The sequence below is a fragment of the Oreochromis niloticus genome, linkage group LG23 (genome assembly GCF_001858045.2).
Source record: "Oreochromis niloticus isolate F11D_XX linkage group LG23, O_niloticus_UMD_NMBU, whole genome shotgun sequence".
NCBI lineage: Eukaryota > Metazoa > Chordata > Actinopteri > Cichliformes > Cichlidae > Oreochromis > Oreochromis niloticus.
The window spans coordinates 41,058,316-41,082,220 of NC_031986.2; the positions used below are offsets into that span (position 1 = coordinate 41,058,316).

General features: G+C 41.6%; 1 protein-coding gene and 1 long non-coding RNA gene across 3 annotated transcripts in view; one reads left to right on the forward strand and one right to left on the reverse strand.

Moving 5' to 3' along the window:
* Positions 1 to 15,193: 15,193 nt before the first annotated feature.
* Positions 15,194 to 16,677, reverse strand: LOC100710294 (uncharacterized). Its single transcript, XR_002058218.2, has 2 exons — positions 16,347 to 16,677; positions 15,194 to 16,255 (listed from the first exon to the last, which is right to left on the reverse strand). It is a non-coding gene; the product is annotated as an uncharacterized LOC100710294 (long non-coding RNA).
* Positions 16,678 to 19,478: 2,801 nt separating this feature from the next.
* The window catches only part of faf1 (Fas (TNFRSF6) associated factor 1), a 60,327-nt gene continuing 55,900 nt past the window's right edge, over positions 19,479 to 23,905 (forward strand). Inside the window, exons 1-3 of one of the 2 annotated variants that reach the window (XM_019351387.2) lie at positions 19,479 to 19,625; positions 20,241 to 20,418; positions 22,715 to 22,783. In XM_019351387.2, coding sequence (XP_019206932.1) covers positions 20,359 to 20,418; positions 22,715 to 22,783 — 129 coding nt within the window. In that variant the 5' untranslated portion in view covers positions 19,479 to 19,625; positions 20,241 to 20,358. Of the gene's footprint in view, positions 19,631 to 20,240; positions 20,419 to 22,714; positions 22,784 to 23,905 lie in introns of both variants that reach the window. The other variant, XM_025903009.1, reaches the window with a different exon arrangement.

Consider the following 23,905-nt stretch of genomic DNA (forward strand, 5'->3'; position numbering starts at 1 on the left):
TATGTGTTTGAGGTGTGTGCACATACACACACACACACACACACACCTGTGTATACTCGCTTGAGTCAAATTTGAGGTCGCATTTTTTAACTCCCACCCTTTGGGGACACCTGTTTCTGTTTGGTTTAGAAGCAGGCTGGCAACTGAATTTTACACCTCCAAATCCACAGAAATAAAAAAAATCACTTGAGATTTTCATTTCATTAAGCAATATTTCTTCATACAGTATTTTTACCTTCCTATTGGGGACTGGGAATGTTTAATGCCCCCTTTGGGGTCTTCAGCGATAAACCAACACAGATAAACCATTTTGTGCCACTTTTGAGGACCGTACTTCCCTTTGGGGTCTTAAGCAATACACAGATACACTATTTTACCTCAGTTTTGGGGATACTTTGAAGTCCTTCAAAGTAAGTACTGTAAAATGTAAGGTTACGATTTAACTACCCAATCTAAAAATAATCATTTTGCAATTAAGTATATTAATTTGACAACATCCAAGGGATTTGAAAGAACTTAAAATGAAGGTGTCTGTGAAGATTCTCAGTCATCCAGGTCATCGTAGTCTAAGCGGAGCTTGGAAAGAAAAAAGGGTCTAAACTTCTTTAAGTTGCTTGAAGACATTTCACCTCTCATCCGAGAAGCTTCTTCAGTTCTAAGGTCAAATGGTGGATTTAAGACCTATGGGAGTGTCCCCCAAAGGTCTCTAAGGTCTCTATTTATCTTGAAGAAATCACAACTCTGTCTACCTTGTTGTGCCATAGAACAATTTAAGTGTTCTGCTGCTTTTATTACTACTGTGTTGTTTTGGGAGTTTACATGCACATCATATATGCAGAGAAATTTGCAACAAAACAAAAAAACAACAACAAAAGATCTGTATCATTGATTGCTTGTTACCAGCAAACTTTAAAGCGAGAACTTTGCTTCCAAATATGTTCACTGTGATGAAGTGAAGAAGTCCCTGGTCCCCTGTCTTCATCTTGATCCATTTTCTAATGTGTTTTTGTTGCCTCCATAGCTGAATGAAGAGACTCTCTCTCATCGCTTGAGGAATCCAGATTTTGCAGATCAAAATTTCCTCAAAATCCTCAAAATGCAACATTTGTACTTGCAAAAATTATTTACGTGCGCTCAGAATAGAGGCACAAAAATAACCATACACTCAGTGGACCTGCTGCTGCTATGCTGAAGTCTCACACAAAACCTGTCGAAAGGGGAGTGGGGCGGGCTGCTTCCAAACAGTGAACATTTCATTCATAATGTTGTCAATCCAAGCCCATTGTGTATTAAATTTTTTTTTTTTTTTTTTTTTTTTTTTTTTTGCCTTGTGTGAAATCCCAGAAAGAAAAAAAAACTCTACTAACCAAATCTATGCACTAATAGGTCTAATAGGTTAGACTGATGATTCTCGGGTTGGGGGATGGGTGTTAATAAACTCAAAATTAACAAAAATTGTGCAAAATTAACACCAATGGAAAATGGACAAGAAAAGATCAAAGTCATCAGGTGCTCAGTTTAGAAAAAAAGAAAAACGAAAAGAAGAGGCAGAGAAATTAGGAAAAGATACAAGTAAGCAGATATCGCACAATATCGATTAAAAAAATTAATATAACTAGAAAAAGTTGCATTTCCTGCGAAAATGCCGGGGCAAATGCCACGGCAAGGAGTTGAACCCGCACCGCTCGCTGTCAAGGTGCCTGCTCATCTTGCGTGTGCTAAACCGGCGCACATCCCATCTAGTTAAACTGACATGCAGAAGAAGCTGAACTGTCTGCTGAAGACAGGTGAAGAAGCTGAAGTCGTTATTAGAAAAGTTGCTGAAATCGTAAAAACTTTGCAGAATTGTAATAAATTAGCAGAAATATTGATCGAGCAAAACAGTCAGCTGAAGGAACCCGAACAAGCTGAAGTTCCATCAAAAGTAGTAGTTGTTGAAAGGTGAGAAATTGGCAGAAAATGTTGACAGGCAAGAAAGAAGAGCAAGCAGATAAACTAAAAAAAACAACAATCATATGACCCCCTATGAGCAAGCACTTTGGCAACAGTGGGAAGGCAAAACTCCCTTTAAACAGGAAGAAACCTCCGGCAGAACCAGGCTCAGAGAGGGGCGGGGCCATCTGCTGCGACCGGTTGGGGTGAGAGAAGGAAAACAGGATGAAAGACATGCTGTGGAAGAAGGCCAGAGATTAATAACAAGTGTGATTCAATGCAGAGAGGTCTATTAACACATATTGAGTAAGAAAGGTGACTGAAAAGGAAATACTCAATGCATCATGGGAATCCTCCAGCAGCCTACACCTATTACAGCATAACTAAGGGAGGATTTCTGGAGGAGATGGTTCCTTCCACACACTGAGAATCACTCGGGCCGCTGCAATCACCACCACCTTTATAACCACAAAATCATATTTTGAAACCCCAGGTAACACAGACCAATCCCCTAATAAGCACAGTCTTGGTGAAAAGGGTATTATCGAACCAATCCACGTTCCTATTCTGTCCAATACTTTTTGCCAAAAGGGATAAACTTTCCCACGTTCCCAAATAGCATGCATAAATGTCCCTGGATCTGAGCTACATTTCCAGCACATATTATTGGGAATGATTCCCATTCTGTAAAGTTTAGATGGAGTGAAGTACCATCGGTGTATTAATTTGTACTGAGTAAATTTACCCCTGGCTTTTCTTATATATTTATTGGAGAATGACAAAATTCTGCACCAATCTTCTTTACAAATTACACAACTCAAATCTCTCTGCCATATAGTCTTCAAGTTTTCACATATCTCCTTTTTTAGATTGTTAAACAGTTTGTAGAAAACAGCTGCTCTATGTGCTGCACTGGACAATTCTAAAAACTCCACCACCGTATTTGTGCTTTGAGTAAATTTTTGTTTGGTAATACAATCCCTTATTGTTAAATATTTTCAAAAATTATTTTCTCTTATCAAACCATATTTTTGGGTTATTTCAGCAAATGACATAAACACTCCCCCTGAGTAAAGATCACTTATCCTGTGAATGCCTTTGACTGTAGCCCACATAAATAAACATTTCAGTTACATAAAACATGTGAATTTTGATTTTATGTACTGTATAGCCTGTATCATAAATAAATATGTAGCTCAATAAGTATAAAATCCAGAAAGCTACACCACATAGGGGTAGTTCATTGTTACATGCTCAAATTTACACAAAATGTCAGAAATCTGCCCTGTCATGTACAAAATGTAAACGTAATTTTCATGATTTGTTGGGTTAACCCTCTGAGGTCCAAAATATACAGTAATTGGCCATTTTTGACTACTTTTGATTTTACATTTGTATTTCACCTTCAAATTGTTTCATTTTTTTCCTTGCCTTGCTTGGTATCATTCTTTTCAGCACAACCTCACGTGAAGGAATTTACAGTTATTTTTTCCATTGACATACTGTATTAACACAACTGATCTGAAATCACACAAAAACATAAAATCCTAGTAGTAGTTATATTTGTTTTACTGTAAAAACCACAACATGTTTAGTACATTATTTTCATAACTTGAAATGCAAATATAAATTGTAAATTTTGAAAACTTTTGCACAAGTTATATAAAACTATTTATCTAAAAATGCAGCCAATGCATCTCGCGAGTTTTTTGTATAGCCTTAAAACTCACAAAGCTATAAAACATTCAGAGATTCTAATTAAAATAACCAAACTCACGGGAATTTTACCTGAATTCTTTGGATTTTTTAAAAACCTACTAAAGGTTTAAAGAGCAAGGTTTTCTTATCTAATAGATTATATGTGTTAATGGTTACTTGCAAAACCTTTCCTCATTGCTAAGCATAACATGACTATGTGATGTGCTAAAGGAAAATAATAAAACGGACAATACAGAAGAAGAATATTGCACGTGTGATTTATTTGCAGTGTGCACAAAAAGCGCAAGACCGTTCTTGGGTAACAATTGGATGATACACTTTGATGCTTGCTGTTTGGTATGACATAACTTTACTAACTTTGGAGCATTTGATATATGTTAGCCCAGACACAAAGGTGCCAGGCTTTTTCTGAGAGCTTTCATTGATGACCAGAACATAACACCACCAAAAGAAATGCAGCATCAAAAAGAAGTTAATGTTTATGTGAATGTGTTGGAAGTGTGTAGGTGCACCTAATGGTGAATGTGAAAGCGATCTTTGGTAAATGCACAAAAATAACAATAGAAAAAACACTTTTATGCACTCAATTTCACTGGTTTTCAATAACCATATGAAAGAGTCACATTCTTTGATTTAGTAAGCAAGTGTTGCTAAGTATTCTTTCCACTAGACTGTGAATAAGCAGATGTACTTTAGTTTTTGTACCGCTAATTACTTAGTTTTACTTATGGATGTGTTCCGTGTCCTGGGAAAAAAGTCCAGGAAACAAAAAACCAGAAGAAGAAGAAGTTGCTTTCCAAACGGACTCCAGGCTCTCTTAATCGTACCCTTCCTCTCACCTGTGGGAGAAAAATGTGAAAGTTCATGTCACATATTTAACCTCTGTAATCATGCATACCAACTAAAATTAGACCTGACAAAATTATAAAATAAGTGGAACTACAATTTCTTTTACAGTCTATAAAAGCTAAACATTTTTACTGTGTCGTCAGCTCCACGAGGCATGATGGCAAATTTGATTTTAACCATGGGATTATTTTCTAACCGACATTAAAACCTCTTTTTGTTCCAAAACAAAAGAAACAACTGGTTTGTCATCTTTACACTGTTCTTTGTGCTGTAGCTCAGCCCGCTTACACCCTCCACAACGCTGTCATTTCCCTCGGACTGGTCAGTTGTTGCCCGGGCTCGTCACAGGCCTTTTTCACTTCTCATGTGCGGTCACATGAGAAATTCTTAATTATTGCTTTTGCTCCATAAACAAACAAAACAAAACAAAAACACACAAAAACACATGTATATCGAGGACTTTGTGGTGGCAGACACCTGAGGTAAAATTTAAATCGCGCTTGCTCTGCTGCAGGTTCAGCTGCCCGGTCCTGTTTGAGGGAGAGAAAAAAAACCTAAAGAAGATGCCGCGCATGCTCATATACGATGAGCGCGCTGACGTCTGACTGGAATTTGATTTGAGATGATTTCAGAAAGAACAGCTTTAACACAGCGACCTCCGGTCTCCTCTAAAAATGAATTGGCTTAAAAAGCCCGTGAGCTCAGGCCGTGCCCCCTCAGCTGATACACTTCAAATACAAGTTACATTACTTCAAATTCTGGTAACGAAGAACTTAAACAACTGCATTACCAGTTGGTTATTCCAAGCTCGGTGTAATTATTTGCCTCACAGCAGTTTAGTTCTTCTGCAGCGATCGCGGTGACCAACATGACTGTGCAGCTCAGACTTTGGGAAGCATCCCTCACGTCTCTCTGAAACCTAAAACCGGTCATTCATTGTCGTCCATGTGCGGCTAGTTCTAACGCATGGTCGTGCTAGAAAATTGCAAAACAAATGGAAATGCTTTAGGCCAGTGGTTCCCAAACTTTTTCCTGCCACGTACCCCTTTAGACATGTCAGCCTCGGCCGCATACCCCCTGCTACCAACGACTCTTAATTAGTGTCTATAAATAGATTGGAATACCACGTGCATAAAAATAAATATTGCACAGTCGATTATTTCTCACTACCAAATGAATTTATCAATATATTTTAGTAATGACCCTGTTTTAATCGCGACTTTTACTACTTAATACTAGCAGTGTGTCAAAAGATTTATTAGAATTAATCATTTTGTCAAGAGCATAAAGACCAGATGTGAACTTTCATTAAACAGAACTTTATTTAATGTGATGGATGTGCTTGGGCAGAGGCACACAGCTCTTAATGCTTGGCTCAATTTGGGAAAAGCTGAGTCTTAAATCGTTTTCCACAGAAAGTTCTGCTCTGTATTTTGTTTTCATGTTTGTTAAAGCAGAAAATCCACTTTCGCATAAATATGTGGTGGCGAAAGGCATCGGTCTTGACAGCGCTCTTACCCAGCGCAGACTGTTCAGTGCGCAGTCCTATCCACAAATCCGCCAGGGTCTTTTGAGCGTATTCAACTTTTAGAGATCCATCTGTGGCAATCTCAATCGGGCTATCCTGGTCAGACTCAGTGGGAACGGCAGTGAATGGGTGACGTATCCAATCGTTTGACCCGTCTGTTTCTGGGAAGTATCGGCGTAACTGCGCCGCCAGCTCCTCAAGGTGCCTGTTACAGTCGCGCTTTACATTGTTTGATAGTGTGAGATCATTTGAGTACAGACAATCATGCAGAACCATTTTTACAGAGGTCTCCAAAACCTTTCAGACGGAGAGGTATTTTCTTTGGACAACACCAGAGGGTGCTATACACACTTGTATTTAATAGCCACATCAAACTGTCTTAGTGCAAATTTAGGCTTTTTGAATTCGTGATTCCCCACCCACGGTATTAAAAATTGAACAACAAGACGGTCGTTAAACGAAAACAGGAGCACGTGCCTTTATTATGTTAATGCGCATGAACCATTTTAAGTTTCACTTTCCAGCTGAGTATCAAAAAGAGACACTTTATTAGAGTTCAAGGCCTCGCTGTGGAAACACAAGAAAACAACAAACAAACCACTTTAATCTGTGAGCTCGAAAATAATATTTTAATTTGATAGAAAAGGTGAAGGCGGCATTATGTTTCCTTTCCATTCAGAAACCCTGTTTTCTGGCACACAATGGACAGAACAAAACAAACAAAAAAAACTGTCACGCCTGTAGTGCTGTACAAAGATACAAATTAGACAGTAAAATTACTTAAAATATTGATACCAAATAACAAGTATCAAATAACATCAATGCCAAATAACAGATAGCAGAAAAAAATAAATAAATTATAAAATAAATAAATAACTCTCATGCTGTATTAAAATTGTATAAGAATTTCTTTTATTTATGTATTAATCACATTATTTTATTGTATAATGCCTTGGTGCCACTGTATTTTTGGATGTCTCACACTCGTGCAGTTAAACAGAGGGTGGGGGTCTGTTAAGGAAGTTGGGGGAAGCAGACAACTCCACAGAGTCTTTTGTCTCTTCGAGGACTCTGGGAGGTAGCAAGGGAGTGTGAACCTTAAGGTGTGAAACAGCTGTGTTCTGCCTTTTGTTCCTGGAGAAGGTATTTAACTGAGAGCCATGCTAGGCTCAGTGAGACTCTGCTGACCGTCAGCCCCGCGATCATGCAGGCTCTCCACCAAGCTTGGTTTTCTGTTCTTTGTTTTGATTAAAGAATGTTAGCTACCGCTCACCGCTTGTCTGCAGGCTTTATTTAATGGAAAACTTCCACAACAAAAGCCAATGAGTAGAGATGTGTTTTAAGATAGGATATAAAAAGATTGACGGAAGGAGCCTGTCTAATGTGGAGAGGTAAATCATTCCACAATTTAGGGTCCGCGACCCAACCCGGCTATGTCTACATGGATAAATGCACGGAGATGCTGCCGTGTGAGATGCCATTAGATTTTTGACTGAAGGAGAGGTTGAGCAGATGTACCTAATGAAGTGGCCAGTGAGTGTGTTTGAACAAATTTCACAGAAAGCATAAACTTATTATACAAGTAAAGCATTGTACTTTTGAAATTCGCATTGCAGTCTCTTCAAACTGGCAAACCAGCTGCCTGATGTGCACATTTTGCTGTTAGCAAGCTAAATATGATCCTTTATGTTCACGTCAGTATCAGAAGACAGCAGGAGCCTGTCAGTGTTGCTTTTAATAAAAGACTAAAACTGATAAATGCCAGCAGCCTTTTCTTTTGGCTCTTATCATCAAATAAAAGCTTGACTCTTTCACAACGTTGTTTTAAATGGCATAAACGTGACGTGAATATAACGTTTGCTGACTATTTAATTGCTCCTATTTCAAAGAAAAATCATAAATATAATAAACAGACTCAGTAACAATAAGCATGTTAGTGTCTTCTTCTTACATTAAAGTCATTCCCAAGTACTTGAAAATGTTCTTTGGGGTCATTCTTATGAGCAGGGGATACGATTGTTAATTAGTTAATAAACTCATCTGAAGCAGGTTAAGAACCTTGTTCCCTGCCACATATTTAAGCAAAGGATTTACAACCTTCCCTCTAGCCACAATGCACATTCCTTTATTGCAGGGGTGTCCAACTCCAGTCCTCGAGAGCTACTGTCCTACAGCTTGTAGATGCATCCTTGTTCCGGAGAAGGAAAAGCTGCGTGAATAGGCCAGGGAGAGGCCACTTTTAGCTATCAACCAGTAGGAAGCTTTTACATTTTGGTGTGTTTAAATTGTAAATTGAATAGTTTGTGTAAAATGTTTTTAAGAAAAATATGTCACTGAGCATTCTGTGTGGCTTCTTTTTTTGGAGTTTAGTCAGTGTTGGTTTCCTGAGTGAAGAATATGAATGACTGTTTAGCACTGAACAATTAGAAATTTCTTAAATGAACTGCAGTTCTCTCAGCCACTGTGAAAACCTGTATAGAAGTACATGCTGCATCTGTGAGTCTCTTTGAAACTTTGAGACAACAATGGCTTTAGATAGATAGATATATCTTTATTGTCACTGTTATGAGAACAATGAAACACAGTAAAAAGGTTTCTCAGAACATTTGGCAATTATGGGTGTTAAGGCAACTGGACGATAGTCATTCAAGCAGCTCACTGTGTTCTTCTTGTGCACCATCTGGAACGATGGTAGCTGACTTAAAGCAGGATGGTACTACAGACTGTAGCAGTGAGAGGTTGAAGATGGTGGTGAAAACCTCTGCTAGTTGGTCTGCACATGCTTTCAGCACTCTTCCTGCTACACTGTCAGGACCAGATGCTTTCCTTGCGTTGACTCTGCGCAGTGTGGTTCTGGCCTGATGCTGCTCCAGCTGGATGGGGGCGTCGTCCCTCTCTTACAGCAGGGTGGGTGATGGTGTCCCCGTTTTGTTGGTCAAAGCGGGCGAAGAACTGGTTTAGGGTGTCAGGTAAGGTGATGTCCGTAGAGTTTCTTTGTGTGCGATTGTCTTTGTAGCCAGTTAGTGTCTTGATCCCCTGCCACATGTTTCTGGAGTTGTTTGTGTTAAAATGTTCCTCAATGTGCTGTTTGTATTTGCGCTTGGCTTGTTTTATGCCTTTAAGCAGAGATTGGCGTGCCTCTTTGTAGGCTTGTTGGTCTCCTGATTTGAAGGCATTGTCACATGCTCTTAGTAGAGCTCGCACCTCGCTGTTGAGCCATGGCTTTGGTTCGGGAACACTTAAACAGTCTTTGTTGTAGTAACACTCTCAGTACAGAAGTTGATGTATGAGAGATGTGTGGCCCTCCAAGCTCTGTCCTGTAGGGCTGTGGTGGCTTCTGCAGTCCACACTTGTACTGTTTTTACAGATGGTCTTTGTCTTTGAATTAGAGGTTTTTAAGCAGGGATCAGGGACAGAGAGCTGATCAGAGATTCCAAGATGAGGAAGGGGGGTGGCTTTGTAAGCATCTTGAATATTGGTATAGACCTGGTCCAGTGTGTTATTTTCCCTCGTCGAAAAGCTCACGTTTTTAAAAAATCCAGGCAGGGCAGATTTCAGGTTTGCATGGTTAAAGTCTCCTGCCACGATCACAGCACAGTCTGGGTGCATTGTTAACTGTTTATTAATGGAGCACTGGAGTAGCTGTGTACAGAGGCGGTGGTTTACGACACCAGCTGTCTGCCATCTATAATCCAGTTTTGAGATCCCTTCCCAGACGCTTTAATGCCCACTCACATCCTGGGCCTTTTGACCTCAGGAAATCACATGATAGGGTGGGGCTAGGTTTCACAGAAACAGAAACACTGTGGGGGTGTATACAAGGGCAGTAATATAATATAATGAATAAATAAGGGTGGAGGGGCTATGGTCATTTAGGATGGGAATGGTAATTTCACAGAGACTAAAATATTGCACAGAAAGACCAAAATTTTGCATATGGGCCAAAATATTGCATGGAAAAAGGGAAGACCAAAATAATGCACAAAAAAAAAAACAGGGAAAGACTGAGATATTGCACATGGGATTTCAGCAACATAGTCAATCAATAGCAGTGACAGAGTGATTGAATGGGAGAAGTCTGTTCACACTCTTAATTTGCATTAATAGTTCTGACAGCCCACGGGAAGAAGCTGTTTTTCAGTCCATTGGTTTTGCACTTGATGGATCTGAACCTTTTTCCAGAGGGCTGGATATTGAAGAGGTGGTGGTTAGGGTGGAGGGGGTCTTTTATAATCGCCCTGGCTCTGGAGAGACATCTCAAGCTGGCAATTGAGCCCAGGGAGGAGAATGGACAGCCGATCACCTTCTCTGCAGTTCTGATAACCCTCTGTAGTCTCTTCTTATCGGCTATTGTGCAACCAGTGTACCACACAGGGATGGCGTGCACCAGCACACTCTCAATTGTGGCTCGATGGAAGGACACTAGTAGGTCAGTCTGCAGCCTGTTCCATCTCAGAACCCTCAAGAAATGGAGGCGCTGCAGAGCTCTCTCCACTAGAGCTGATGTGTTTGTAGACCAAGATAGGTCCTTGGATATGTGGGTGCCGAGGAACTTAAAGGAGGGCACCCTCTCCAAATAGTCATGCAGATGCAGAGCAGAGTCGAGGGCAGTGGAAACTGCATCCTCGGTGGACCTGTTTGCCTAATTTGCAAACTGGTGGGGGTCGAAGCTGGGTGGGAGGCAGTCCTTTATGTGCTTTAGGACCAGCTTCTCGAAGCACTTTGCAACCACTGGTGTCAGTGCGATGGGTCTATAGTCATTGAGGCTACTGATGGTGGTGGACTTGGGGACTGGGACTATTGTTGCTGATTTCAGGCATTGGGGGACAGTGGCTGTAACAGGGAGAGGTTGAATAGTCTGGTGAACACGGGAGCCAGCTGGTCGGTGCAGGCTTTGCGCACTCCCCCAGGTATTCCGTCAGGGCCAGCAGCTTTCCTCTAATTTACTGCTCTGAACACATAGCGAACTTGGTGTTCTTGGAGGCTAAATGTGTCTGGGCTGTGCTCAGAGGAGGCTATGAGCAGGGCGGTGTGCATGGTGTCTGCAGTGCTCTCGAAGCGGGCAAGAACTGGTTAAGTTCCTCTGCTAATGAGATGTCCATGTTATCTGTATTTGTCCCGTTGCCTTTGTAATTGGAAATATGTTTCAGGCCCTCCCATACCTCTCTGGAGTTGTTAACAGAGAGGTGATCTGTGGCTTATTTGAGAAGTCCAGTTTTGCTGCTCTGATGCCTTTTTTAAGGTCTGTTCTTGCTCTGCTGTACATATCCTGGTCCCCAGATTTGTATGCAGAGTTACATGCCTTTAACAGAGCCTGAACCTTATTTGTCATCCAGGGTTTACAGTTGGGGTAGACTCGGACCCGCTTTTCCATGGTGACAGTAGCCATGCAGTGCGTGATGTAACCCAGCAGTGCAGCTGTGTGAGTCTCTAGCCATCATGTTCGAAGACACTCCACTCTGTAAGGCCAAAACAGTCTTGCAGCTGAGCCAGAGCTTCCTCAGAGAAGGTGTTAATAGTTCTGATGGTGGGTTTTGTCCTTTTCCTGAGTGGCGTGTATGCTGGGACAACGAATAGGCAGAGGTGGTCGGACATACTCAGGTGGGGGAGGGGAAAAATCTGTAGGCTTGCTTAATATTTGAGTAAACATGGTTCACGATGTTATTCCCTCTCGTGGGGCTTTTCACATGTTGAACAAATTTCTGCAGCACAGTTCTTAATCATGCTTTGTTGAAATCCCCTGCGATGATGTGTACTCCCTCAGATATTGAGTCGTGCAGGTAGGCAAGGGCTAAACTAACATTAGCGTCTGGAAGTATGTAGACTGCTGTTATTAGCACTACAGGCAGTTCTCTAGGCAAGTAGAAAGGCCCGCACATGACAGACCTTGCCTCTATGTCCGGGGAGCAGACTGTGGTGATGATCTTAGTGTTTGTGCACCAGTTGTTATGTGTGTAAATGCACAAACCTCCTCTGCTTTTCCCCACTGTAATCTTTCTGTCGCTGCAGTGCATTGTGCGGCCTGCTAGCTGCATCGAGGCATCGGGAATTTCCTCTCGAAGCCATGTTGCCGTGACGACAAAGACACGAGTGGCTGGGCAGCGAGCAGTAGGTTCAGTTCGTCTATTTTGTTGATGACCGACTGTGCGTTAGTAGGGACAATGCTGGGGAGCGGTGGTTTGAAAGGCTGCTTTTTTAGCCCTGCTAGCAATTCTGACAATTCTGACCGTCATCCCCGCTTTTGTTTGCATTCCTTCTGCTTCCTGCGTTTCTTGGCACAATCCATGGAGCGGACGATGTTCTTGCTATCTCCAGGGGGATGCTGTTGATCCTCTGATAATCACTGGTAATGGGGATCTGGCTGTTATATCCGATGTTGCATAATTCCAGTTGACTGTAGGTAAATTTGGCTTTACAATAAGAAAAACGAAAGAAAATGAAGAAGAAAACAAACAAAAGAGAAAACTACCTAAGTGGAGAGCGTAGAGCCGCTGTGTCTGTGCGCGCCGCCATCTTGATCTTTTTTTTCAATGTCTCGTTCACTCTTGGCATACAGCTTGATGTCATCCATGTACAGGAGGTGGCTGACAACTGCTCCATTCCGTAGTCAGTATCCGTAGCCAGTCTTGACAATGATCTCAGTGAGGGGGTTCAGGCCTATGCAGAACAGCAGTGGGGACAGAACATCTCCTTGGTAGATCCCGCACTTGATGGTGACTTGTGCTATGGGCTTGAATTTGGCCTATAGTGTTGCACGCCACATCCCCATTGAGCTCCTGATGAAGGTTCTTAGGGTCCTGTTGATCTTGTACAGTTCTAGGCATTCCAGGATCCAGGTGTGGGGCATTGAGTCATTCTTGTAATCAATCCAGGTAGTGCACATGTCTCAGTCTCAGCTGACTGCTCAGTCTACCAATAGCTGGTGTTTTGTGCCTCTGGTATTCTTGCTGATCCCTTTCTGTGCCCCACTCATGTATTGAGCGATGTGCCTGTTCATCTTAGCCACTATGATGCCTGACAGGAGCTTCCATGTGGTACTGAGGCAGGTTATTGGCCGGTAGTTGGATGGGACCGGTCCCTTCTGAGGGTCCTTGAGGATCAGGACTGTCTGGCCTTTGGTTAGCCATTCTGGGTGTCACTCATTGTCTAGCAGCTGGTGCATTTGTGCTGCCAGATGCTCACGGAGTGCAGTCAGCTTCTTCAGCCAGTAGGCGTGAACCATGTCGGGGCCTGGTGCTGTCCAACTCTTCATACTGGAGACCCTTTCTTGGATGTCTGCCACTGTGATGGTTACGGGACCCTTTTTGCTAAGGCTGTCAACTGTGTGGGAGAGCCCCCTTGTGGCGAGAGAGCGCAGTTGCACTATTGAGCACACGATCCAGAGCACAGTTTGAGCTAACCAGTGTTGCCAACTTAGCGACTCTGTCGCTATATTTAGCGAGTTTTCAGAACCTCTTAGCAACTTTTTTTCTAAAAAGCAACTAGCCACAAATCTGGCAACTTTTGCTGGTGTTATTAGGAAGACTTATGACCACTTTTTGACATGAAAGCACGTATCGCTCTTACTCTCAACAAGCAGCGGGTGCTGCCAGGGGCACCTTGCCCGTGCCAAAGCGTTCACAGGTGGCGGATCACCCTCACGCAGCAGTCGCCCCCAGCTGCTGTCAGAGCAGGTGATGTCCACCCCTAGGCGTCCAAACTGCAAATGAATCGCGAATGAGTGAAGCCGCTGCTCCTGCCCTGGCTGTAATGCAGTCAGTTCTTCTTTTACTCTTACTTTTTGTGGATCACAAGGTTTAAAACTACTTAAAAACACACACATAAACTTTTTTGTGTGTCTATGTGTGTGTGTAGCTCTGCCAGAGTGCCTGTTTTGGGTCACTTTTGCCGGTACCAAGCCCGGATAAAAGAGGAGGGTTGGAATTATGACATTAAAAAAACAATAACTGCTAAAAGAATTTAATTTGTACTTCTAAATATATTCTAAATGCATTTAGGGTGTTTTTTACTCACTTTATGTCTCTTCCACAATGTTATTTCTCTCTCCTACAATGTAGGTTACAATTACATAAGCATGACCAATTATGCAAATTAGGCGATGACATCATTTAGCGACTTCTAGCGACTTTTAGGACAACCAATAGCGATTTTCCTTAATTTAGAGTTGGCAACAGTGGAGCTAACATATAACAAGAACCACCTGTCAGACTGACTCAGCAGTGGATGTCTGTGCCTGGTGTGAGTTGTGTGCATAGCTAAAGAACTATGAGTAGACATTGAGCCCTGCCTGGAAAGGACAATCTTGAGCCTTTTATGCCATTCAGGCATTTGGTGTATGTAGAAGCGCAATGTGTTTGGATCTGTTCACTATGTGGCTAGTTCAGGCTGCTAATGCTAGCTGTTATTTTACACACTTGTTATCTGTAAGCTAAAACGATTTGTTGTTCTGTGAAATAGCATTATCGGGTGTATTGGCAATTAATATCATGTACTGCAAGGTTTGGTGAGTAGTGTACGAAACTAGTGGACGAAGATGTTCATACAGGAATTTCCATTTGTATTTCTGGTGAGATTGGAAGTTAATGAATCGTAATTCATGACTTGAATGTTTATAATATTCAGCATTTTGTATATGTTCTGTTCGTAGATCACACACCCCCACTCCCATACCCACAAGTTCTTGTACGTCACCCCATAAGCCTGTGTTTGCATTACTGTGTTGTTGTGCCAAAGAATGACAGTAAAGAAGAAATAACCTTATTTGCGCGTCCTGTGTGTAGCACTTACGTGGAGTTGTATACAGAACCAATGGATAACTACCAAGGTAATGAGTAATTTGGGCTAGTATCAGAAGATAAAGAACGACTCTTAGAGCTCTGGTACATGAATGGCAGAAAAACCAGATAAACACAGTTGTGTGGCTTAAAAGTGCTTTAGTGATTTTAAGCCTTTTAAAAGGATTTTGTTATCAACACAGTATTACAACAGGTTTAACAAAACTTCAAGTATAAAATTCTCCCCCAAAGTAGCAAAAAAAAATAGAATAAAATAAAATTGTGCACAAGTAAAAGTATTAGTCTTTTTTAAGTCCAAATGGTACCGGTGGGGCCCATGACAAACGGGTGTATTGCAATAGAGTCTGTCCAATGGTAAGAGTGTGTGTGATTGTCTATCCTACCGTACTACTTGTACAGTAGAAGATTGTAGTCCATCAATGTGCAAATGAGTGTGCGTGTGTATGTATATCGCCTCCTAGGATCTTGGGTTGGCTCGCCATCCAGTGAACACTGGAACACTCTGGGTTCTGGAATCACTGACCTGGTCTTTGGATTCGTCCCATATAAAAACCTGACCTATAAACAATGGTCAAATATATGTCACGAACAATTTAGGAATAACTCTCACAAATTAAACTAAAGTAGTGTCACAGTGCAGTAACTACTATTCAGATCAGCTATCATCAATTCAATCATCATCAGTTCAGTCATGTTGTACAACATTAAAATATCAAGTTTCAAAGTATCAATATCCAAAATTTCACAGTATCAAGGTTCAATACTTGCTTGTAACCTGCAGTAACATTAAAGATTATCTACAAGGTTTCAAACATTCAGGAATTACAGTCACCATATAATTCACTTTCATTGTAAACATTAATTACATTCATCAGAATAAACTCACTGTACATATATATCTAATCACAAATAAATAAGTATATTACCCCTTTTAAGAAATAGAATAATATGCAAATGCTTATCAGAAATTGAACAAAGTGCAAACAATCAGGTTCAATAACATGTAAACACAAGACTCAGTCCACAAATAGGAGTATTAAAATAGACGTGCTTAATCCCGCTTGTACCATAGGCCTACTAGTACAAGTGGAAATACACTAAAAATTACCTCCAAGTATTCAATACTGAGTATTGTAAAACAACTGATTGACATCAAAATTAAACAGGAAGCAGGATAAAGTCTGCTTACAATTATCTCTCATAAAGTTATTTTTTAGCTGCTTTAACCATTTACAGCGTTTCACATGTTAAATTACTTAGTTAACGATCTAACTAACATAACAGCAGTGCGTTTCAGAGACATCCAACAACTGTACCCACACTCCACACATCACGTGTCTGATTAGCCACATTTAGCTTACCGCCGTCGAGTGTATGCTCAGCGTTTACGTGAAGCCACAGCTCAGTAAACCTTCCGGTTTCGCTCTGCCCTCTACGACAACAAGTGCAAAACCATATTTTGTGAAAAATATCAGTTTAGATGGTATTTTTTAACTCGTTAGATGTTAATTTCTCCAGCTTACCGATAACAAAGTTTTAGTCCGCCTGCTCTGTTCGGCTGTAGAAGCAAGAGACTGCAAACTTGGGAGCTGGCACTAAGGAGGGACAAGAGCTGCATAGAGCTTCACTGATTGGCTGACATGCGAGGAGTGGAGTAAAATAATAGGCTCTCATCAGAGCTCATCAACCCTCTGAGAAAACTTAACCCTTGTTTGACCAGAGCATATCATATATAAATCTGTGTCCCTTTTATGTTTAAATAAATATATTGATCTAGCTCCACTTTCATTAACAGGGACAAGTAAGAACAATGAACATTAAAGGTTTTACTTTTTCTTCTCTTTTGTTTGAGAAGATTTTAGGAACTGGGTTACATGTGTGTTCTGACCGACACCCCATGGTGAACACCACTGCTATTCAACCAACGCCTATACAGTCCTGGGTGAAACCCAAATTAACAGGACCCTGTTCAGGGAGGTTGCTGTGGTCTGCTCTTAGATCCACTAGCCACTGAGCATTGCTGTTATGGGTTGCATCCTTCTCCCATATGCTCTTCCAGTATTGCTCTGTCTCCAGCCTTGGTGGTGCTGTTCTCATATTGCTCCCCTGCCACTGAGGGTACACCTTGGCTGGTTCCTTGTCTTCTTCCCCTGGATTTTCAAGGGCCAGTGAGAGCTCACCGGAAGCCGCCGGAACCACAACGCTTTCCAGGGCACGGGGCCCTATCTCAGGGCAAACCCATTCCAGAGCGCCCTGCCCTTCACAAAGAAAAGAGAACTCTCCCCGGGGCCCCTGCCAGCTTCTCTGGGTTTTTTTGCGTTACCACACTGGGCACCTCTCAGCGCCTATCTCCACACCTCCAGGTTCGGGGATTTGAACCCGACTCCCTTTCGATAAGGCCGGGGGCGTGTAGGACATCGCCCCGCGCTTGTGAACGGCGTTCACCCATCCCTTAGGACCGACTGACCCATGTTCAACTGCTGTTCACATGGAACCCTTCTCCACTTCGGCCTTCAAAGTTCTCATTTGAATATTTGCTACTGCCACCAAGATCTGCACCCGTGGCGACTCCACCTGGGCTCGCGCCCTATGCTTCCGTGCTCACCGCAGTGGCCCTCCTACTTGGCTACCCACCTGACCGACAAGGAAGCTCCTTGCATGGAGGGTTTCACCCCAAGTCCAGCACCTTGAGGCTGTATGCTAAGCTGAAGGAAGGAGGCCAGGACTATTGAATGTCAGCACCACAGTCCAGGATGAAACAACGAACATCCACGAATACATCAGGAAGATGGCCCCAACAGACCACGTGCTCAGTGAATACCTCAGGCAGCAGAAACCCAAGAAAGAAGAGGAAGAGGAGGAGGAGGAACCATCATGGAAGGACAGGCCCCTGTATGGTATGTACCACCGGCAGATAGAGGAGGTGGCTGACATCCAGAAATCCTATCAGTGGCTGGACAAAGCTGGACTGAAAGATAGCACAGAGGCACTAATCATGGCAGTACAGGAACAAGCTCTGAGCACAAGATCCATGGAGGCTGGGGTCTATCACACCAGGCAAGACCCCAGGTGCAGGCTGTGTAAAGATGCCCCTGATCAACGGGACATAGTGGTAGACAAAAAGAAGAAGACAGCTGTAGTGATAGAGGTAGTGGTTCTGAATGACAGCAACATCAGGAAGAAGGAACACGAGAAGTCGTGCTTTCTCCTTATCTGCTGCAGTGGCTGATTAAGAAGCGTGGGAAAACACTATCAACTACTGCCTGAGATTGAGATCATTACCTTACAGCATGGCTGGGAGGACAGATTGCACTGGATACTGTGAGGATTTCAGTCCCATTTGTTGAACTACTTCTTGAAAACAATAATTAACTAATGTGGTGTCAACTGTAAGAAAGGCCTCTCCAGATGTTGTCCTGGTGGTGGAATGAGGCCAAGGAACTCTTCTGAGAATCGATCAAAGAGTGCAGGGAGATTTCTAAATACCAAGTATGCATTATTGAGAAACAGCCAAGCTTAGCCAACGCCTGTTGCTTTGGCGTTGCCTACGGCCCACAGTAGCCTGTTACTGTTCTTAATAAACAGCCGGTAAACAAAATACCGATCGTCTCTGTCTTCTGTCGGAGGGACGCTACAAAACTTTAGAGTGCAACTTTCTTTTAAAATGCACCTTTCAAACAGCTCGAGATATCACCGAACACACAAACTGTTTCTGTGCATTTGCTCACAAAGTGTCTCTGTAATGCAGTTACTGTATTTCTCAGGGAGAGAGATAAATGTGTTTATGTGCAACACTGAGAGATGGGGAAAACATAAGAAAGAGAGGACAGCAGAAAAAGACGAGAGATTGACTGGGTTTCATTTCACATCCGCCCTCTTCACAACCCTCTAACCAATCCAAAACGTACACAGCCGAGCGTTTTTAAACCACTCCCTCACTTTCTGGCCAGGCTCATCCACAGGCCTCTTTTTAGCCGGTGAAATTTCAGTCGTGCTTCTGCCACCATAAATGCTCCTTTTCTTTGTGACCAGAGAAAGGCTTCTTCTTACTTCTTTTACTGATGTCATGGATACTTTCTTGGTTATTCTTATATGTATTTTTAAAGTCTTCCGTTTAATGTGACCTAGAGTGGTTTAAACAACGCCTAAAATAAAATGTTACATAATAATAATAATAACTTTTAAATTTTAATTTTAAATTAAAAGCCCTCGATGCCTCACAATGCTTCTGTTAGACATCTGGAGAAACGTCTTGTGTGTTAGCCACCAAGTTTTCCACTGGTTACGTACTACAACGGGGACAACAAGGACTGAGGACTGTGTTAGAGGCCATATTATTTCAGTAGGATAATTGATGCATGGGTCCCCTCTAGTGTCCAAGAAATATATTACTCGTATAGATGACCAAACTTGCCTTTGAAACTGTGCATGCGGAAAGAGAGAAAAAAAAATACCACTGATATGAAAATATATTTAAAATATTTATTTTAATAAAAGTTAGGATCTCTACTTGTTTGTGAAACTACCCACATCTCTAGTGCAGAAGAGCTTGCAGATAGGGTGGAGTGGGCGTAGACGAGGATAGCAGCAAGAGAGAAAAGGAAGTCTCACAAGACCTGCTATGATGTTTGGTTTGGAGACCGTGTCACTAACAGAAAGACAGGAGGCGGAGCTGGAGGTGACAGTATGAGGGTACCAGGCAGGAGGTAAAGAGGGAAACCTGGGATTGCAGTAGAAGATTCATGGATGCAGTGAAGGAGGCCATGCGGAGGACTGCTGTGACAGAGGATGCTAGGGATAGGGTGAGGTAATCCGCTGTGGCGAAATCCTAAAGAGAGAAGGTTTGCTCATGAAAGAGCCTCACATCGGTGGCTTGCTTTAATCTGTTTCAAAAAGCATCATGAACCAGACAGCAGGCGGAGTTGCTGACCTGAAGGAGGAGCCTGCTACTGCATGGGCTGGCTGTGTGAACTCTTCACCTATGTCACATTTACAAGACTGGTCTATAAAATCTAAATGACCTTACAACTCTGTAATAACACTTGGACAAACTCATATCATTTCTGATGTCGTGTAAATCCTAAAGCTTAGGCTTGTGGAAGCCCTGGCTAATAGAATATTAAATATGTATGACTCCAGTCTGCAAACATGTGCATAGTAAACATATTTATACTGGTACAGTCATTAAGAAGAGAAGCGCTGATTTCATGCAGCTACAGGAAAGTTAATCTCCCTTTATCGCCTGTAGGTTTTTTTTTTTTTTACGACGATCTGCGACAAAATCTCCGGTTTACGTCAGCCGTAAAGCTGACAATAATGATATGAGATAGCTGAACACTGTAACGTTACTTTACAGCATTTTGTCTATTTGAAGCAGTTAAAAATCAAAGAAACTTCAACATTTCCCAATTTGACAGCTCGCTCACTCGCCGCCACGCCTAAGCAAACAGTTTTACCAGCACTCAGCGTCCCTGTGTGAGTACAGAAAGCAGCGAGAGCCAGTGGAACAAGAACTGCTTTTAGCCAGTCATTGCCATGGCCTCCGAAAGCGGCGATAGCAACATGGATAGAGAAATGATTCTGGCCGATTTTCAGGTGAGTGTCATTTTTTCTTAGCCCCTCATATTGTACGAGGTGGGCAATAATGTGCCTGTTGTTGTTGAAACGCCTCGGACTGGCGTGGTAAACAGCAGACCTGAGCTGGTGTTTCTGTGGTTTAGCACGCTGTGCTAACACACTGACAGCTTGCTACCTGATTATGAAGAAGCCTGTTATCTGTGTGACCAATAACTACATAACAGAAAAGATAACCCAGACAGATGACACCAGTCATCTAATCTTTTGAATCGTTTACATACTTGAAGGATAACGATCCAACTACTAGTGAGAGGGCATTTTCGGGGCTAACCGCTGCTGTCAGCTTGTTTACACATTGTTTTGCCAGCGTTTCAAATCCGTATCAGAAACTGTCATCCATAAAGACTAAATTTTAACCCCAGTTTGCCGTGAACATTGGGATAATGGCGATAAACATTTGCAAACTGGCAGTAATTTATGATCCTGTTTATCTGATAGTCTTTACTAGAACAGCATATAATCGTCATCTTCTGTTTGTGTTTAGTTAACTGTACGCATGCTCCCCGGTGAAGAGCTTGTTACTGTAGTTTTGTTTGCAAGTTTACTTTAGTGTACTGTTAGGGAAGTAAGTGAATTTTATTTTTATAGCGCTTTTCGAGACAAAGGACTGTCAAAAAGTGCTTTAAAAAGGTGAATGGATAAAAACTAGCCCACACTATTCGCAAAGTTGACACACATTAACCAAGCAAAACAACACAAAATCACAACACTGCCCTGCCAGTGGTAACCTCTTCCATATTTTGGAGCTAAGGTGTGGAGGCAGAATTCCCTTTTGTTTTCAAATGGGTACGCAGAATCACAAGAAGGTCCCAAACTGAGGAACTGAGGGGTGCAGTGGGCCATAAAAGTAAGAACCAAGATTTGAAACCGAAATCTAAACCTGATAGGAAGGCAATGCAAAACCCTTAAAAGTGGGGTGAAATGTAAGGACTTAAAAGAATGAGAATAAAAGCAATCCAAGCAAGAGGAGACAAAGTCTTAAACAAGCATCACCAATTGACTTCTAGAGTTTAGTAATATTTCTCAAATGAAAAAAAATCAAAACAAAACAAAACACCAGCATATCAGAGACTTAATGTGAGCATTAAATGTCAAAGACTGAAAAACAAATTATCCCATGATTTAGCATGTCAGGTTTTAGATTGGATAAAAGGGACCCCAGTTGCTGTCTGATTTGGCAGTAATGCTCTGAGGAGCAATAATTAGATGGGCCGTCTTTGTCTGCATTTAACTGTAAAAAATTATTCAACCAGATCCAGTTCACAAGGTTTAAAAGAGAGGGAGACTATACAATGAAAGTACCAGAGGACTTAACCCAGATCCTTGTACGACGCTGGATGATGAGAGCAGATCTGACCAAACATCTTGCCCACTGAAACCAAAAGCATTCTATCAGCAAGATATGAAGTAAACTAATCCAAGACAGGGCTTTGACTTGTGAATCTAGATCAGTGGTATCAAAGGCTGGGCTAAAGTCCAGGTTATGTCTAGCAAGCATGATAATATACTTTATACACACACAACTAGTTTGCTTTGGATTTTATTCTTGATATGTAGTACTTGGCTGTTGGTTTCAACACCGCATCACATTTTGTTCTGAATTAATTTCTTCCTGTTAACACAAAATTTTCCTGGTATCAGCAGACAGCAGGAACATGTCAGTGTTACTTTGCTTTTTTGTAGATACTTGAAGAGCTCTTCATCATCAAGTAAAAACTTCATGAAGTCTATAGAGGGTCGTTTTAAATAGGCATAAAATGTTGCTTAATGTTGGCATAAATATTTTTTTCCAAGTATTAACTGCTCCTATTATAAAGAAAATAGACATTTCTTACACACGTCTAATAGGTTGAAATGTCATGCTGGTTTAAAGACTAGTTGAACACAACAGAACCAAAATGCTCAGTACAAGTTTTACTGTTTTACTATCTGGGTCTGTTTTTATTTATTTATTAATGTTTTACATTTAAACTACACATACTAATTTATTTCAATGGTACTGACATCAAAGCCCAAGTTTGTTGTCATGCTGAATATGTACTAAGATTCTGAGGAAGTGGCAACCTTGTTTTGATCAAGACATCACTGAATGTCCATAATCCTTCTTAAGACTGTTACCATTTCATGCTGCTTTTATGGGTAATAGAGTAGTAGTTAAACTGTAACTGTTATTGTTCTTTTCACATTTAGAATTTGATCTCATACGATGCATTAATCTGCTGAATTCATTTTTTGTTTTGCTTTCCCCTCACAGGCTTGCACTGGAATTGACAACATTGCAGAGGCAATCACTCTGTTAGAGCTTAATAACTGGGATTTAGTGGTAAGTTCATTATCTGCAGGCTCTATTGGGCTTTACTCTTGGACACGCGGACTTAGTCTGTCTACAGGGCAGGTTCAAGAGGGCAGCTAACATCCAGTAGCGCACACCGTGTAATGGGCAAATGATTTCCTCATGTAATCCCGTCAGGTTTGTATTAATTCATGATGCACCTCTCAGCATGAAGTGCATATTGGAAGAGGTCAGTCTATATTTAGATAGATGCTGGCAGGAGCTCAAAGCAGGCAGCGAGATAGACAGTGGGGGCTGGACTCACTGCAGCTGTAAATCTGATGGCTCGCAGTTCTTCTGCAGTAGGTGTTGTTTTTGTAAAAACAAATTTGTTTGCTAAGTGTGAGTGTGGAGTTTCACCCCAATACCTCAGTACTGAATCTGCCAGTAAGTTGGGGTTTGTGGTGTGAAATATTGCCATTGCTCTTGTGTGCTTACTGTCCATTTTATTTTATTTTTAAATTTACAGTAATAAAAGCAGACGTGATTTTTATTTTTTAGGAAGGGTGACCCATTTGCAGCTGTTTTTAGTGTTAGGAAAGATAAAATAAATGGATCATTAATATGCTTCTAAACTTTTTATAGCCTGAGCATGTTTGTGTTAAGTAAGAATGCACTGTTGCTTTTAGAAGTCTTCTTTTTTTTGACTTATCAACGCACCTAAAGCTAACTCCAGCTCTGTTATATTGTAGTGTCCCAGCAAGCCGAGACTACGTGACTATGAGGTCACATGCACAATGCCAGGATCTGACACTTAACTATCAATGATTAATTTTATTATTTATTTGAGCTTCTTCCCACTGTAACATTTTAAAATGTGACAGAAACAAATTAATAGCTCAGAAAAGAGAAACAAAGTTGTGACTTTAAGTTGAAACCGAAGCCGGTGGAAGCTTCAGTTAAGAGACAAAGAGTCATGTTTATAAGTGCTGAGGTTGTGTTTGCTCGTGATAACCGCCCACTGAGTTTCTGGCAGTTCACCAGCCAGTAATGTGTGGCATTTGATAAACGACAGAGACAGTTGTAAGACCTAAAGATAATGACTGTATACTCCAATGAAGCCCAACTATAGCATGTTTGATGATGGGGCTGGGTGTCTTTTTGCCATTATTT